At 36.1% G+C, this 17,239-nt stretch overlaps 1 protein-coding gene across 2 annotated transcripts in view; it reads right to left on the minus strand.

The window, feature by feature from the left end:
• The window catches only part of C3H8orf34 (chromosome 3 C8orf34 homolog), a 167,680-nt gene that overhangs the window by 109,883 nt on the left and 40,558 nt on the right, over window positions 1-17,239 (minus strand). For both annotated transcript variants that reach the window (XM_055706091.1, XM_027811177.2), the window contains exons 4-5: window positions 16,038-16,166; window positions 4,492-4,520 (exon numbers count right to left, since the gene is read on the minus strand). In XM_055706091.1, coding sequence (XP_055562066.1) covers window positions 4,492-4,520; window positions 16,038-16,166 — 158 coding nt within the window. The remainder of the gene's footprint in view (window positions 1-4,491; window positions 4,521-16,037; window positions 16,167-17,239) is intronic.

The following is a 17,239-nucleotide window of genomic DNA, read 5'->3' on the forward strand; positions in this document are numbered from 1 at the left end:
AATCTTAACTGGTTTCAATTTATATTCCCCCATAAGTAACAGAAAAGATTCACAGTAGCATCAGTGTGCACAGAATTATTTTCAGGACAGGTAGTTATTTAAATCTGCACTAAATGAACCAAGAGGACTATCTTATGGTGCAGTCCAGGTGTCATCCACTTATCATCCAGATCAGTAGCTACCAACTTGACACACTCAAGCTTCCTTTATGCAGCGACTAGGAGAAGGGAAAGACTGGAGGACTGCTGAACCTTATCTTCACCTTGGGCTGAGACCAGGGAGCACAACATTTGTGCATCCATTTTATTTAAATAAAAAAAAAATAGTTTAAAAAGCTTAATATTCCTAATTTCAGATATTTATTTTGAGGGAACCTCCACAGTGAGAAATACTTTTGATTGAGAAGAAATTTGTTTATTTTTATGACTAAAGAGTAGTTGTTTTCTCTATTTTATTAATTATAACCTGTGTTCATTGCAGTAACGCTACATATAAGAAGAAAGTATCCCTAGACATGGCATAGAAAATTGTTTTAATACTACCATTAACGGTCAAGCTCACCTTCATTCAAGTCTGAGTCTGGATCTCTAACACTTAGGTGTCTCTCATTATTACTGTTTAAAGTGACTGAAAGACATTGTTGGGGATTCTGAACAAATCTCACAATGTATTTGACAGGTCTCACATTACGAGAAAATATTTCTAGTCTCTGTATATGCAGGTTAAAAAAAACAACAACCAAAAAAACCCCAAAACATTCACTAAATGTTCTTCAGAAAATCAAAAAGCCAGAAGATTACTACACCTTCCCCTACCTCCTCTTAAATTTCTTTAAAATTACAGTATTTTAGTCAGTCTCCAACTGTAGCCAGAGGTAAAGGGTGTGACTCCTTTTTCTGCACAATCTTTTTCAGAAATATTGCTTAAATGGGTACAAGCACATAAACCCATTTTAAAAACATTTCTGTACTGTAGCTTCCTGGGTAAATTTTGCCTTCAATGCATTTTACAATGCAGACATTCTACAGGGCAACATATAGTTACAGTTTATTTTGCAACATACAGACAAGTAGCATATTCTAGACTTTGCAACATTCCAGCAGCAGCATATTCTAGAGAAAGCACATCATCAGTAGCCCCATGGTCAGAGCATTCAGCTGGAACACTGGAGTTTCAGTAGTATGGCTATTCTATGTGTATTTGAACAACTTCCCAGGGAAGTATCCAAGCAGTTAGGAAAACACCCTGAAATTCATAATTAATTCAGGGTTTTTCTCTAGGATTTTTTAATCAGCCTAAGAATATATTGATTTTGCAGAAAGGCTAACATCCTAGCTCAGTTTCTCTGTTTACATGAAGTTTTTTGCAGTACTGAGGATTTTTAGGAAACTACACATTTTCATGCATAGTTTCTGTTCAGTGGTAAGCAGGGTGAGTGAATTCAGAAATTTGTATTGCATTACCTCTGCACTTCAGCCTTAAGATCTGTGAGTCACCACACATCCCTTCTCATTTTCTTTCCTTACACGCTGTACTGGCAGCAACAGTTGCTGCTCTTACATAGCTTCCATGGTCTAGAGACGTGGGCTGAATCATCAAGAGCGAACACCAAACTCTGCAAGACTGAACTAAATGAGATTAAAAAGGAGGGAATCTACACAATAAATCTGTTTTAATTGCCTTACTCTTAGGTTTTGGTTTTGTTTTTTCTGTTTGCAATTATACCAGTGAACTCAGAAATTTTATTTGACTGTGTCCAAGTGAAAGCTTCTATTCTGACTGAAAGACTGACCTTGCCTGCCTGTGTTTTCTCCACCTCTGTCTTGGACTGAAGCCCTAAATACTGGCACATAGCTAATAATATAGCAGATAATTGACAAGGATCCATTTAAATGGAACTCCCTTCCACAAAAGCGATTGTAATTCAAAGCAAACTGGTTTTCCAAATTCAAATGCTCAAGTAACTAAGCAACCAACTAATTAACTGAATTACTTGGAGAAGGAGTTATATCAACCAACAATACTAATCGAGTACTCCCCTAACAAAGGGAGCTAGAGGTTACAGCAGCCAGAGAGAAATATGTTTTTAAAAATACTTACCTAATGAGAAACAAAAATAAAGAAACATACACATGCATTCTGTTTTCTCCAGGTTCATAATCTAAAGCACAGGTAAAACAGCAGGATTATGGGCTCTGTCCTAATCCCTAAGAACGATCATCAGGAAAATAACGCAAGGAAAAGCATATAGAAGACCTTCTTGTTGTGTTTAGTTTTATGTCTCTCATGACATCTATGTAATGACAATGTTCTAAGGGAATACAATGCCAAGTTTGGGCATGCTATTCTAGGCCCATGACATGCATCTGAAGGGTTAAATGTTAATCCAAACCACAGATCAATGTAGTTTGAAAAACGATTCAGTGCTGTCACAGGCTAAATAAGGAAGCTATAGTGTCATTATGTATTTCTGGGAAAGGAATTACAATGAACTTGACTACATTTATACCTGAAAAATAAACATCACGTAAGAACATGCTCAGGAAAATGGAACAAAATTCTGCCTAACGTTAAACCATTACCATTTAGTCTTTGGCTGCTTTTGGACCAAGCCAAATAATACACTTTGAAACAAGTCACCAGAACGTTTCAGGAACTAGCTCATGTAATAGATCATTCCTAGGAGATAGGATTCCACAGAATGGTTCTGGCTATGCTTTCCTAATGCAGAATTAGCCTTTATGTCCATTAAATGTCCTTAAGGGGCTAATCAAGAAATAGAAATTAATTTTACTAAAGCCCACAGAAATGAAAAATTGTGCTGCTTCTGTAAATATTTCCCGCAAGCCTATTGAGCAATACTGCACAAAGGAAGCAAGTTAATAGCTTTATTGTTTGGGGGTTTTGGGGTTTTTTTTGTTCTACAAATAAATTTTGATTTCAAGAAGATATAATTTACCTGTCCTCATCAGAAAGAGATGCCAAACCAGATGCAGTTTTGTAAAGGTGTCAGGTAATGTATGCTACTGAATATACGTAAGATAACGTCAAGTTTTTTTTAAAAAAAACACATCACCTTCCAATTTGAAATCATAAACAATAAAGTATATGGCAACAAAAAGACAATTAACGCTTTGCTCAGACTGAATCCTGAGGAAATTCACCAATTATGTTCCCCATTTCAATTTTCACACTGAATAAATTAATTTAAAAAACATGGATGTTTTTGAACAATAATCTATCATTGTTTAAAAAAAATTAACACATTAGTATCTCCTAACAACTATACATAAAAAGTACGTGACAACAGTCTCTAGCCCCAAATGTCTTTTTCCTCCTACAAACAGTATTTCATAGTTTTTTCAGCAAACAAAACCAAATGAAGAGGATTTCTTCCTAAATAGTCGTATAGATAAGGGTTCTAATGGAAGGCCTTTTAATTGTATTCTCATCACTTCTGAGCAGGGTTAACAAAACAGTAGGAAGGAAGATTTAGATACTGGTATACTCTTAATATGAACAAGACAAAGACAAATGAAGGGAAAATTATAAGTAAAGGCCATGGTTTTGAACTGGCAGCCCCATACGCACATGGCTGCATGGTAACAGTGATCAATCTTGTCTACATGGCCTTTGCTGGAGAACCTGGTGGTAGTATTTTATACACATTTGTGTCAGAAAGGTTCAGGCCTTCATTTTACTAGGAGAAAGGAAAGATCTGTAAAAACTTGTCTCCTATATGAGTCATTATTCCTGTGTTTTACATACACATTTTGATCTCGTTTCCCTAAGAGTAACAGTTTCTGACACCAAGAATACGGCCCAAGGTTCTTGGCACTAGTAGCGTACTGCTGTTCACTGGTGAGAATAGGGAAGATAAAGGTGTTTTGTTTCCTTTGGAACTCTGAAAAATTAGCTGATTACTCTTTCAACACAGAGTTCATTACAGCCAAACCTAAAATTTGTGTCAACTGTGTAATGTATCAAAAGGGCCAAAATAGAAGAGATCATTGTTTATTGCATTTAGCAAGGAAGTAAAGACAGTTATGTATGTCCTGTGCTTTCCTGATCGAATGTAGGGAGCAAAAAGTTATTCCTAAATATTCTCACAAATCATATCTGTGAATGCAGAATTCATGATTTCATGAATAAAAGGTATTTAAAGCTAAATGTTTCCAAAAGGACACAAAGTAACTCAACAGACTATATTAAGCGAAGACGGAATCAAGATCAAAAGCACTTCCATGGCCTTACGGAGAGTCTCTTCAACGTGGTGAGACTTTTTTTTCCCCATAGTTGACCACCCACCCTGGATCAAGCTCTTAATGTGTCAACATATACTGTACTTACCCATATAGGTTTCCATACCCAAACTTCCTCTGAACCCAACAGAAATGTGTATGCCAGGACATGGAGAGACAGCTGTCATTGCCTGAAACTATCACAATCATTTGTTTTTCTACTGTTCATTAGGCATACAGCAAATCTTACCTTATCATGTTCATCAGAAATAGCAATGCCTGAAAACAAAACAGATTTAAAAAAAAAAAAGAAAAGGTTTAGAAACATTCTTTCTATAAATGTAATTTACTACAGTAAGTAAAAGTAAGCTTTAATCTGAAAAGTTTACATACTGTTCTCTGCACACTGCTGTACCATACAACGCTTGTATGGTTTTTTCCATTAGTGAAATTGTCTGGAAACTCGATGCTCTTAACTTTCCTCAGCTGTAATATTATCGAAATGAGTTTGCAGAAAACTATGGAAATTAAAACCTTAAAGCTTAAGTATACTTCTACCTGCTTTCTAGAATTAAACCAGCCACATGATACTTACATATGGACACATTATTATGCAAATCTCACCCTGACCAGCATGCATAACATCATGCTGCAATTACAGGGCAACACGGACATGACTCTTCCCTCTTCCTCCATGGTTCAATATAGAAAAGATTCTATGAAAACAGATGGAATTTAAAGAGAAGAAAATCTCAAAGTAAATCTCAAAGTAAAATTTCACAATAGAATGCAGAACTGTTTTTCTAAATCCTCTGAATAAGAGCTTATTTGCTGTTGTCCCTTCCGCTGATGTCTGCCTGAAGCTTTCCTATGCTTGCTTCCATTGTTATCATCTAACTCTTCTAATCGCAACTATCCTGTAGCACATTAAAATATGCACAACTGGTCTCAGAATTTTCAATGCATCTACACACCTCGGTCATATCACATGGAGAGATCAAGCAATCATACATTTAACGCTATCATGTTAAAAATTCTGATACATTGAAAGCAAAGCATTTCCCGGGTTCCTTCCAGATTTTATAAGAAACATATCCAGGTTAGAACTTCAATTCAGAAACCAAAGACAAGCATCTCCTGGTGGCGAAAATAAAGTGGAAAAGTACCCATGTGTAAGAAGAAAACACACTTTAAAGTTGTTCTGTAATTCAGATCACGTTAACCCAACTTCTTCCAAGGAATGCAAGAGATGATATTGCAATCAGCTGAGTGGAGACTTGTTCTTTCTAAAATCACACTGAAGATTGCAGCACTATAAGCTTATTTCCTTGATATTTTTATTTCTTACTATTTGGTATAACATAACTACATGAATTCTTCAGGGTTTTTTACTGTACTTTTAATCATTAACTCTACATGGATAATTGTCAGCTTAGATGACTTCCTTATATCAATTTTTGTTTTAAAAACAGTGAAGTGCTAGGAGAACTACCATTATAATTTTAAGACTTCATCAACACATAAGAAATATGCCAGGATATAACAGAATATGTTCAGTCATTCAAGAATTTTAAAGTAGATTGTACTGAAAAAGATGCATTTTGCCTAACTCTTCTATCCCTTACACCAAATAATCCATTTTAATAACTTTAAACTTTTATTTAGCTCAGACACTAATGTCCATACAATCTAATCAGTAGTTTGCACCAACCTGAATCTTCCAACAGGACTAACGTGTTGTGAATTTCTTCAATGTCCAATGGGCATTTACTGGAGAGAAGATAACTGCACTCTTGAAGGTAGTAAAACCCTAATTTAAGGCTTGAAAACGTGATTTCCATCAACTAACAACCAGCTCTCCACCATGTTGGATATATTTTGCATAACCAAGGTCAATACATTTTAAACCATAAATGCTCTCAATAAACAAACTATCTTTACTCAGCAATTCCCCATACTGTTAGGACGGTTCTTTTTGATTTGATGCAGGTTTATTTCCTCAAACTGGAGGGTAGGTTCACTTTTCTTCTGCTTTCAGAGACACTCTGCGAATGTGTCTTCAAAACCTGGGAGTGGATGCAAGAGCAATTTTTCCCTGTGCTGACTCACTCATTAAACATATTTATTTTCACGTATGGCAAAAGAAACTAAAAAAGGTAACCCTGCCACTTCCAAGACTCCATTCTAAAAAATGCCAAATGCTTTTATTATTCAACTGCCTATGTTGCTAATCACTGAAAGTTCCAAATAACAAATGGGAAAAATTGTACATACAATTTTATGCCTCTCACAAAAAGCTCTCCTCATTTCTCTAATTAAGTTACATATAAGCACTCTCAATGGAAATAGCTGTGTTTCAGGTTTAGGCAAAACATCCATGGGAGTAGCCAAAATGTCCATCTATGAAAAACTTTTTTACCTAACAATTTAGTCACTTCCTCAAACTGTAGCCTTTTTCACCGTAACACCAGAAAAACTGACATAGCTAGTTTGTTCAACCTCAAATCCAACGGCTTTGTTAGAATATAAGTTACCAGGAATAACTGTTTCTGACTTCCCTCAGCTTAAAGCATTTGAAGCCTGACTCTGCATGATGGTGAACACAAAGAATGGAAGTTTTAGGGCTGCTCTATCACACTCTGCCTCAAGTCACTGAGCAGTGGATAAGAAGGGGACTGCTGAAAAAGTTATCCTGCCTTTGCTGGGGAAGGTCCTCTGACGTTGAAGGGAATTTCCTTCCAAAATAAAGGAGCACACTTTAGTCTTTCTCTCATAGACAACATTTGCTATTGTTTTATATCACACTACGATTCACAACTCTAAAGTAGTCCTACCATTCTTACTTTTTTGCAATAAGAATGTGCAGTGTTCTGACTAACAAGGTGAGAGGTTTGCTTGCCACCATCAGCTAAGGCTTACAGACAAGGTTTACAGTGGGAATTAGTCATGTCTTTAAAAATCCTCCCTTTTCCAAGTAATTAAGGGTGCTGAATCTTGATCAGGCATCACAAGTACCCAGCCCACTCAGCTGTCTGGTGAATTACACAGATTCAGGGCAATTGTTTCTACTTCTGAGTGTAATGACCCTCTCTGCTGTAAGGGTGCTGGAACAATAAAGTAATGGGTCTGAAAATGCTTTCACAGTCCTTCAGAAATGCTCCACAGCCACAACTACTGCCATCTCTAATCAGCAACAAATCTGGAGCGGGGCTGTTGTTGCTAGCACAGCCTCTCTCAACTGGAACACTTTCATCCTGTCAATAGCTTGTTTTTTGAAGAGAACTGGAACAACATGGTATTCTCTGATCGCAAGAAAGGTCTGGCACGCTAAGTTTAAATGAAACATGACTACCATACAATAAATATGCAACTCATTAATAACTATTATATTTTAATTACTAATACCATGCCTACATTAGGCAGATTGCCCAAAAGTGTATGTCACTGTATTAGCCATGTACCTTATAGCTTTTTCATACCTAAAATATTAAGAGTTGTTTGTCATGCCTTTTTTTAAAATTAGCATGAATTATTAAAACTATTCTTTACACATCTTACTACTACTGTTCCAAATCTTTTATCCTTATGGCAATCTGCAAAAGCACAATTATAAGAATGAAGAAATAAAGATGATGATCATTACAGGATTATAGCACCTTCCCTTATTTTATTATATGTCCTATATAATTATTATATATCTATATACCATTATAGCACCTTTATAGATGAAAAAGCCACTTCCCAAAATGTATCTGCAACATGTTTTAATGAAATAAAATCCCTTCTTAGTCTAGAATTAATATCTTCCACAGTAAAGTTCTGCTTAGAACATTCTGCTTAATTTCTAGCTTACCAGGAAATGAACTCCCTTTCACAAGAAAAATGAGCATTGTTAATAACAATTCCATGAGTCTTAAAAGTGCCTAGCTCTTTCATATGCAGTTTCTAGCAGAAGAGTTTTATTTGTTGCTGCGGCAACAAATACAACTAATCAAGTACCTAATGCCTCTCCACTCAGTGGTATCATTCCTCTTTGAAGAGTGATTTTTAGACTTAGATACTCTCAATTCAACAGCATAAAATTAATTTTAAAAACAATAGGCACCACACAAGTCCAGGTCTTTTTTAAAATGGCAAGTCATAAAATCCTTGCCTGCTGAATTATTCCTGATTATTACTGATTACAGTACCTTAAAAAATTGCAGTATCTTCATATGCTATACACACCCAAAATTACAGAACAGGTGTTCTGGTAAGAATGAAAGTTGTGGAACTTCAGAGACATCTACTATTTTTGCTTTTATGTGTGGTCCTTGCTTACTTATAGTAAGAGAAAATACAAAATAAAGATTCGTTGAGATTTTTTTAAGACTTACATTTTTCTAAACAACTTTAACGCGTACCCAGTCGTAAGAAAATACTATTTCAATGTATGCCAGACTGCCGTCATTCAGCTCAATGGGAGCAAATAGCTTATGCATTTTCCTAAACATCCAGAAGATGGCCACAGAACCCCCAACAGCCAGTTTTGTTGCTTGCCAAACAAAGCCTTGTGGATTTAACATACAGGTTTTGACATACTAAGACAAACACAATGCACCTGTAACTAACTTGACAAAATTAATACTCAGGATCAGACTGTGTCAGGGAACTTGTGGATGGCTGGACCGTCAACCTCAGTACATCACAGGTTCTGTAACAACCTCCAGGGCAGAAACAGCCTTATCATTCTACCATCATTAATACCGCAGCTTTGAGCATGAACACAGGAGCATGGCATCATGTATTAACTGCCAGCAGTTACCTGTCCCAAATCACTCTCCTATCCATTGTAAATCAGGAGAAGCGTGTGTTCCCTCACTGGTGGGAGAGGCTATCTCAGATGTACTTGCATTTTCCATGGCAAAACCTACACTGCTGGCAGTGTAGTAACTACTAGCCCCTGTGTCTGTTTGCACCATTAAACACAAGGTAAACTGAAATTATTTATTTCACACCATCCTTGGATTATAAAGAACATAAAGTGTTGCTCTGGTCGCACCAAACAATTTCCCCCAGAAAATATGTATACAAGAACCAAACCAGCTCAATCATTTCTATATAGGAACTTTATTAATAATAGATTTGCCATTGACTGTCATGATAGACATTCTTGTATTTCCTTTACTTACACTGAGTCATATTACAACTTCCAAAATTAGACATATTTCCTCCAGTAGAAATTGAGAGATTTTCTGTGAAGGCATACTGAATTGAAATCTCAAGAGTTCTTGCCAATGAGAGGCATATGCCCTTACACTATTAAACAACTACATATCATGTTTCTGTGGTGGTATCCATCTTGAATATTCCACCCGACATCTAGCCACAGAAGAACAAGGGAAACAGCATCATAAGGCACTACACATACAACAAGATACTGGAACACCATACATCAGTAAAGTCAATATCTAGGAAACAGAGATTTAATCTCTCCTCCCCATGGTGGCTTCAAAAAAAGAAAGAAAATAATTAGTCCCCAAATAATCTGTTCTTTAGACTTTGCAGCATTTCTATATCCAAATTTCTGAGTTGCTCCAATAAACAATGCAGATTTCAGGATTAGGTTTGGTGAGTAATGAGTTAGGCAAAGAGAGAGAAACTAGATGCAAATCACCCACCAAATATTACGTCCCAGAAACTCCCCTAGGCCAAGGTCATTTCAGAAGAGGATTATCAACAGACCTCTTGATTTTAGGGAAAGGTGTACACTGCAGTAGATTGGTTAAGGTGTGTAGTCCACAACGGCCAGTAGCCAACCCTTCTACTACCCTCTGAATGGCAACTCACTACTTCTAAGACCTAGCAAGTACCATATCTGAGATGACAGTTGCACAAACCCCAGCTCTGCAATAGCATTAGGGAAACTTTTAACAAGCCAAATGCTATTCCAGAAAAGGACACTTTAACTCAAAAAGAGACTCTAGCCCTGAAACTTAAGAGTAGGCTAGATCAGAACAGTGAATACTTTCTCAAAGGTCATTAATATTTTAACATCTGTAGGAAAAAGACACCTATAACTGAAGTAACAGTGATCTCCCAGCCATATAAGCGCCACTTTATAATTGAATAGCATTAATTACGTTCACATTCTTCCCATTTCAATCTCAGAAAATATCATTATTTTGTATTATTACTCATACATCACACTAAAAGCAAATAGATTTTATGAGCAAAGGCAGTATCGGGTAACAGCTGCAGTACTGAGATAAAATTATCTTTCTTAAAGGTTTGATTGAGCTTATCTAAAAATGTCGATCTCAAAATAAATCACAAACATTGATCTCACATAAGAATAACACAATTTTAAAGTTCAGCCTGGAGAAGAAAGGAAAAATCCTCTACAGAATACTGATGAATAGCTTTGTGGTTCGATTAGCAGAACACATTTAGGGCTAGATGCTCAACTGATCATGGATAAGTCATTTTTACAGAGTAAAGTCTATTTCAGATCAACAACTGTGTATGACTGAAAAAAATACTAAACTATTACATCTTAAAACAAAGTGCTCCACGAGGTGATTGCTAAAAGTCTAGTGTCATGCAGGTGTGCATTCACAGTTCTACAATCATCATCAGAAATGCCTGGTTTCAATGGGAAAATTCAGAGGTCTCTGATAATTGCTAGTGGCATTCTATTCAAGTACATCTTCCATAACCACAATGTAATTCATTAATACTTTCCTATACTGTAGAAGCTTCTAAATGAAACCCCTTTCTCATGTGTTTCAGAGACTGCTAAATGCATTAAAGTAGTTATTTATGTATATATTGTATATATTAAAATTCTCACATCCCACATACTCACAGGTTCATCCATAAAACCAAGGACATGATTTTAGCAGTTTGTTGACATATTCTTCTCTTTTTTTCGAACTAGTTCTACCCTTATTGTTATGAGACTTTTACTCTTATCTTCTTCCCCGTAAAAGATTAACAGAACACAGGCTTTTTATGTTTCATTATTTTATCTTTTTCTTGAAGGGGTAAGACCATGCTTGTCTTAAGCTATGCATAAACATCTTCAACTGATTCTAAGACTATGAGAAATAACCATTTGAGATATTTTGAAGGGACTCAGATCTTTCATTCTTGGAGATATCCAAGAGGAATGGATATGATCCTGGACAACTGGCTCTAGGTGGCCTTGCTTGAGCAGGGGGGTTGGACCAGATGACCTCCAGAGGCCCCTTCCAGTCTCAGCCATTCTGTGATTCTTTATGTTTTGCAGCAATACTAGATTGCAGATGGCTTTCTTATTTACTGATTATGTATTTACTGATTACTCGCCTTTCAAATTAAGAAACAAGAGATCACTTTTTTTCCTACTGGTTATAGCTAGATACTACCTTTTCTGGGAATCCCTCCAACTGACTTGGATTGGTTAGCAAATAGCTTTGCTTAATGTTAACTTCCATTTACTACCACTTTTCTGACCATTGAATACCAATTTAATTCAAAGCATGATACATTTGTTTCTTCCCCTCTGATCTGCAGTATACACATGGCCCTAACAAGGATTCAAACATTACTAACAAAATGGTTATCTCTGATGGAAGGCTATGCATAATTAAGAAGAAGTACCCATCTCACAGTAGAACACATTAAGTGTCATCAAACGCCATTACTATGTGTAAAGTGAAACCTCGAATATGCACACATTTCCGATATGCACTCTAAGCCTTAACTGCTCACATAAAAGATGTAAAGCTGTTCACAAAACAGGCAGGCTTCACACCAACTTTGCAACAAGCTCTTGCTGATACAGTGCTCACTTTTTCCACTCAAAACACTTATAATTCACTGTTTTCCATCTCTTGTTATCTATTTTTCCAGCCTCAGAAGATGGGGGGTGAGATCCTTAGCTATACAGGAGATTTTAACTCTCTTTAAAAGGCCAGAAGGGGAAATAGATGAGCATACATCTGAAACAGCATAGAACTTTTCCTATGTATGATCAGCTGAGCAAGAAGGACGACAGCAATAAAGATGAGTGACCTTGCAATCGAAGAAAACAAATCATGCACAAAGGAAATGCAGTATACTCCTGTATGTTGCTTCATAAACCAAAATCTCCCCTAAATAGTTGATCTGCTACTTTAAAATCCACTTCAATGACACACAGCTGATTGGAGAAGCAAACGAAATCGAGCTTTCCCATGTGGGTAGGCCTCCAGACAATGCTATAAATCACCAAGCTCCAATGCACTTAGACCATAATTATGGCAGTATTCTTCTCCAGCCTCTCAAAGCTCTTAAGATACTTTTAACACTGAGTATGAAGTCACTTTTGGTTTCTCAGATCTACTGCAGCACAGAATTACTCACACATTGTCTTGATGGGGCTTGGGAGGCAGGCTCCAAATATAAGTTTTAATCGTGAGGAGGACTGAACGTAGGAGAGACACAGATATCCACACGCCTGAGCCTCACCTTCCAAAGTTTTTGTGCAGTTCTAATTTCACTTGAAGGGCACAGGTTTGATACCTGGACTGCATAATGAATGAAGCAATAGAAATGAGAGTTAATTCACAGACTGCGCCAGCTGCATAGCAGGCAATGAAGTACTGGAAACTCACTACAAGATCCAAAGCTTATCTTTAAAAATGTAAATTAATTCTAGGACTTGATGGAAAATTCATTTAACTCCAAATATCTGGCTCTATGTGGCACTCTCCCCTATTAAAATACTGAAGAATGAAATTAGAGGATGCTGAAAATAGCCATTGACAGCACATTGTGATCATTTGCATACTGACTGTTGAGCCCAGTCCTTGTCCCATATTGCTTCAAAACAAGATTAGTATTAAAGGTAGCATTAGACTAATACATTTTACGGATGTGCTTGAATCAAAAGCACTGCACAAAACAAGCACTAATACTGGAGAAAGTAGCTACAAGACCTTGCTATGGCTTTTGTAAAGTTGGCCACGTGGGATGCTTGTTTGGGTACAGCACAGAATTTCACCTGTCTTATAACTTTAAAGCTCTAGACACATCTATTGATTGAAACCCTCTACAATATTTTCTATGTGCAATCTGTATTCTCCCTTTGGAGAACAATAGAACCACATTTCCTTTCAGAATTTTACCTTTTCTGACTCTCCAAACTTTTCACGTTTCTTCATTTTGAATGTTTATTATCATCCTAACACATAAGAAATCACAACACAAAACTGATTTATTTCCTGAAAAGATGTAAAAATCAGGAGTACAAAAACTGGAAACAAGGACACACAACTTAGCATTGATCTGATGCAAGAGTTTAAATGATACAACCAAAAAGGCTAAAGTGCAAAATGAGTAAAAACTATCAAAGAACAAAAAAAGCCACAAGAAAAGATACTATAAATACACTAGGAAAGGAGGACAAAGTAAAATACAAAACTATTACACCAAAGAGAAGGAAAGCAAATAACAGATGATACAAAGAAATCCCAGTATTCAGTACTTTCACTGCTTCAGTCTTTACAAAAATATTTAGTTGTAGTCAGATGCTTAACACTAGTGATTTTAAGAGGAAAAACTGCAAGCCAGATGATGGAACGCTGAAAGGTATTCTGATGATTTAGAAACATCCAAGTTGGCAGAACCTTGTGAAATTTACTGTAGAGCACTTCACTAACTAGGTGAAGAAACCTATAATCTGTTAGCAACTGTCTTTCAGGAATGGAGAGGACAGAAAAGGGCAAATACTGTACCTTTCCTCGGAAAAGAAAAAGGGAAGATGTGAACCACCAACCAGAAAGCCTGAATCTGACAGCAGCAAGAATATTTGATGAATTTTTTAAATAAACAATTTATCAACTTCGAATGGATAGGAAAGGTGATAAGAACCAGCTGACATGAATTTATCAAGAATGAATCGCATCAAATAAGTCTAATTGCTTTCTCAACTGGGAAACTTGCCTAGTGGATAAGAGGAGGAAGTAGATGCAAAATACTTCAGCTATAGTAAGACATTGTTTACTGTCCTAGATGATACTCCAGTAAACAAATTAGGAAATTACATTCTAGGTGAAATCACTGCAAGGTAGAGAAACATCTGGTGGGAAAAAATGCACTTACTGAGTAGTTTTCAAGGGCTGGTTGTCAGATCTGAAATGGAATCATGAAGAGGTCTGACAATATTTCCGTTAAAGATCTGGATGAAGAAATAGAGAGCACATTCATGAAAATGGACTTAGGATCAGGCTGCAAGGGATTTAAATTACTGTGGGGGATAGGATTAAAATTCCATATTATCTTGATAAATCATCAGAAAACAAGTACTAAAAAGAAATAGTGAAGAATGTTTCATTTGTGAAATAACTATAAAAACCTGACTCCAACAACAATGACCAGGTACCTTCACCTCCAGTCCAAGTGTAGGACCCAGAAGAGCTGCAGTGTTCTGCACTCCAGGTAGAAAACTCTGTGGCAAAGAGCTACAGAATGCTGCAAACTGTTATGTATAAGGAAGCCAGAACTCAATGGAACCTACACAATATTGACAAAGAAAGACAAAGATGTAGGATTAAAGAGTAGATTCAGTCCTTTATTATTGAACTCTCACATCTTATTGGTCTGCATCTCCAGACAGTGAATAAATAAGCCCTTCTGAAAATGAAAAAAAATAGTTTCCATATCTGTGTTAAGCTTGGTTACAAGTCTCTAAAGCAGAAAAGCTTGAAAATTACACTCCTACCCATCACAGTAACCCAGTCAGGCAATAGTGGGGCTGCAAATCAGACACCCTGATTGAAGTTGGTTTAGCTCCTTAGAGGCAGATAGACCAATTTACTAGAAATGCATTTAAAAAGAACCCTGTAACTGTACTACTATAATTAATATAAATATGAAAATTGCTCAAAATATAATTGTTATGATCAACCCAAAACATTTGGGAGAGAGGGAATTTGGGCAAAATAGTTTTGGATATTTGATGCAATTTGGAAAAATGCTAAATCTCAATTCTCTACAAAACAGATCTTCCATTCTTCATTCATGTCTATTTCTGACCTCATCATTTACAATTTCTGCAGTGAATCAAGAAAGCGCCATGGATAAAATTTCATGAGAGGAGAAAGAAAATATTTCTCATTTAAATATCTCCCAGACCACACCATATTAGTTTTCATGTACCATGGCAGAGTACTTTTCATACTTTGATAATTTAGTAGCGTTTGCTCCCACCAATGTACACCAGCATGCTATTTTTAAACACTGCTTGTGTTTGACTGTGTCTTTTAAGGGCTAACACTTGTGGTTTGTTATGAAATAATCAGCTACCATGTTTTTGAGTATTTATTTGAGATGCTTTAAAAAAAAAATCTAAACTGCTTTTGAAAACTGGAATAAATTAACTGGGTTCAAGGATACAGAATACCAAATTGTTTTTCAATGACAGGTCTGATCTACATCACTGAGGTTAAGTTTTCATGAAGGTGAATCCAATCGAACTGCTACCACCCAAAGGAGCAGTTTCACTGCTGCATGTTCCCACCATTTTCATTAAACCAGCCTCTTGTGTCGACGTCTTTATGAGCTAATTCAGCTCACTAAACTGGCAGAAAACCAATGTAACAAAAAAAGAGGTGCAAAGGAAGTAGTTTCTGTCAGCAGGAGAGCTGCTAAATTATCTCATCAACTGGAATGTAACTGCTGCTGTCAATGAACTTGGTCTTAATTGAATAGAAGACCACCTTGTTGATATATACTTCAAATTACAGTTCGGGCTGCATGGTTACATTAAAAAACTAAAATCAATCAACTTACTGCGAGACAGATTCTCAAGGGCTTTTCCAAGTTTTTTGCTCTCTTGAAGAATATGATTTAGTTCATCAAAATCATGGTTCTCCGGTTTTGTCCTCCAATCCCATTTAGGATGTTCTATTGACCTTGGCACTAAATATACACAGATATATAGATGAAGTTTAGATTTGGTCATTCAGGCTTCTACAGCAGAAAAAAAGCTGCACAGTGAGTTTACAAGCTCAAGTACCTTGAGTGGAAATTACTTAACTATTCTGTTTTAACAGCTGGAAATACTTTCTTTCATCAATGTGAAGTAAAAATGAGAACAGCTATGAACAAATGCATACTTGGGATGATTCTTGCAACAGAATTAATTGGCAAAAGGAATTATTAACATTAACAATTTAAATATTAAAAATAATGCAATAATGAAAAATGTAATAAAAACATTGCATATGAAGTTACTTAATTTGTATCAAAATATAATTGTGTGTCCTAGGGGCCAGTAAGGAAAAATGTCAAAATGAAAATGAGTAACTGGTACTTTTGGCTTTTTTTCTAAAAAAGAAGTATTAAAACAACATGTATATATGTTTTTTTAAAAAAAAATATCATAAAATGTATATTACACAGTTCATAAAAACAGTGAAACAAAATATGTCCCACCCTATCATCTTTATTCTGACACTTAAACTATCTTTGGCAAGCATACTCCTGAGCTTACAGTCATTATCTTTTACCAAAACCTTTGGTTTAATTTTATATTAACAGTTTTCTTAACTGCTGAGCTAATTTTACCTACAACGGCAGGGAAGAACAGAAGGAATTTCTGAGATATGTAGGATCCCACAATGCACAGACCTGCATTAACCAACTTGAACATTTTGTAGAAATGAAAACAAAATGATGCTGTCACTGGAACTGCAATTTAACATGTTCTTTTTGCCATTGTTCTGAGGTAAGTGATCTGCTGCCTTCCACACCAAATACAATCGTTGGGTTGACTCCGAACACAGCATTACTGTGCTGTTGTGAGTACAACGATGCCTACTCCACATTCCCAATAGAAAGAACCAGTTGCATTTTTCAATGGTTGCTAACTACTCACTTAAAAATAACTTCAAAAACAAAGCCTATAACATCCAATATATCCTGGCCAGCTTTGAAATTTTTATTTACTCTTTTGACAGCTGTCAACTAATTTATGCTTACAAACTTCATTT

This window comes from Falco cherrug, chromosome 3 (genome assembly GCF_023634085.1).
Source record: "Falco cherrug isolate bFalChe1 chromosome 3, bFalChe1.pri, whole genome shotgun sequence".
NCBI classification, from domain to species: domain Eukaryota; kingdom Metazoa; phylum Chordata; class Aves; order Falconiformes; family Falconidae; genus Falco; species Falco cherrug.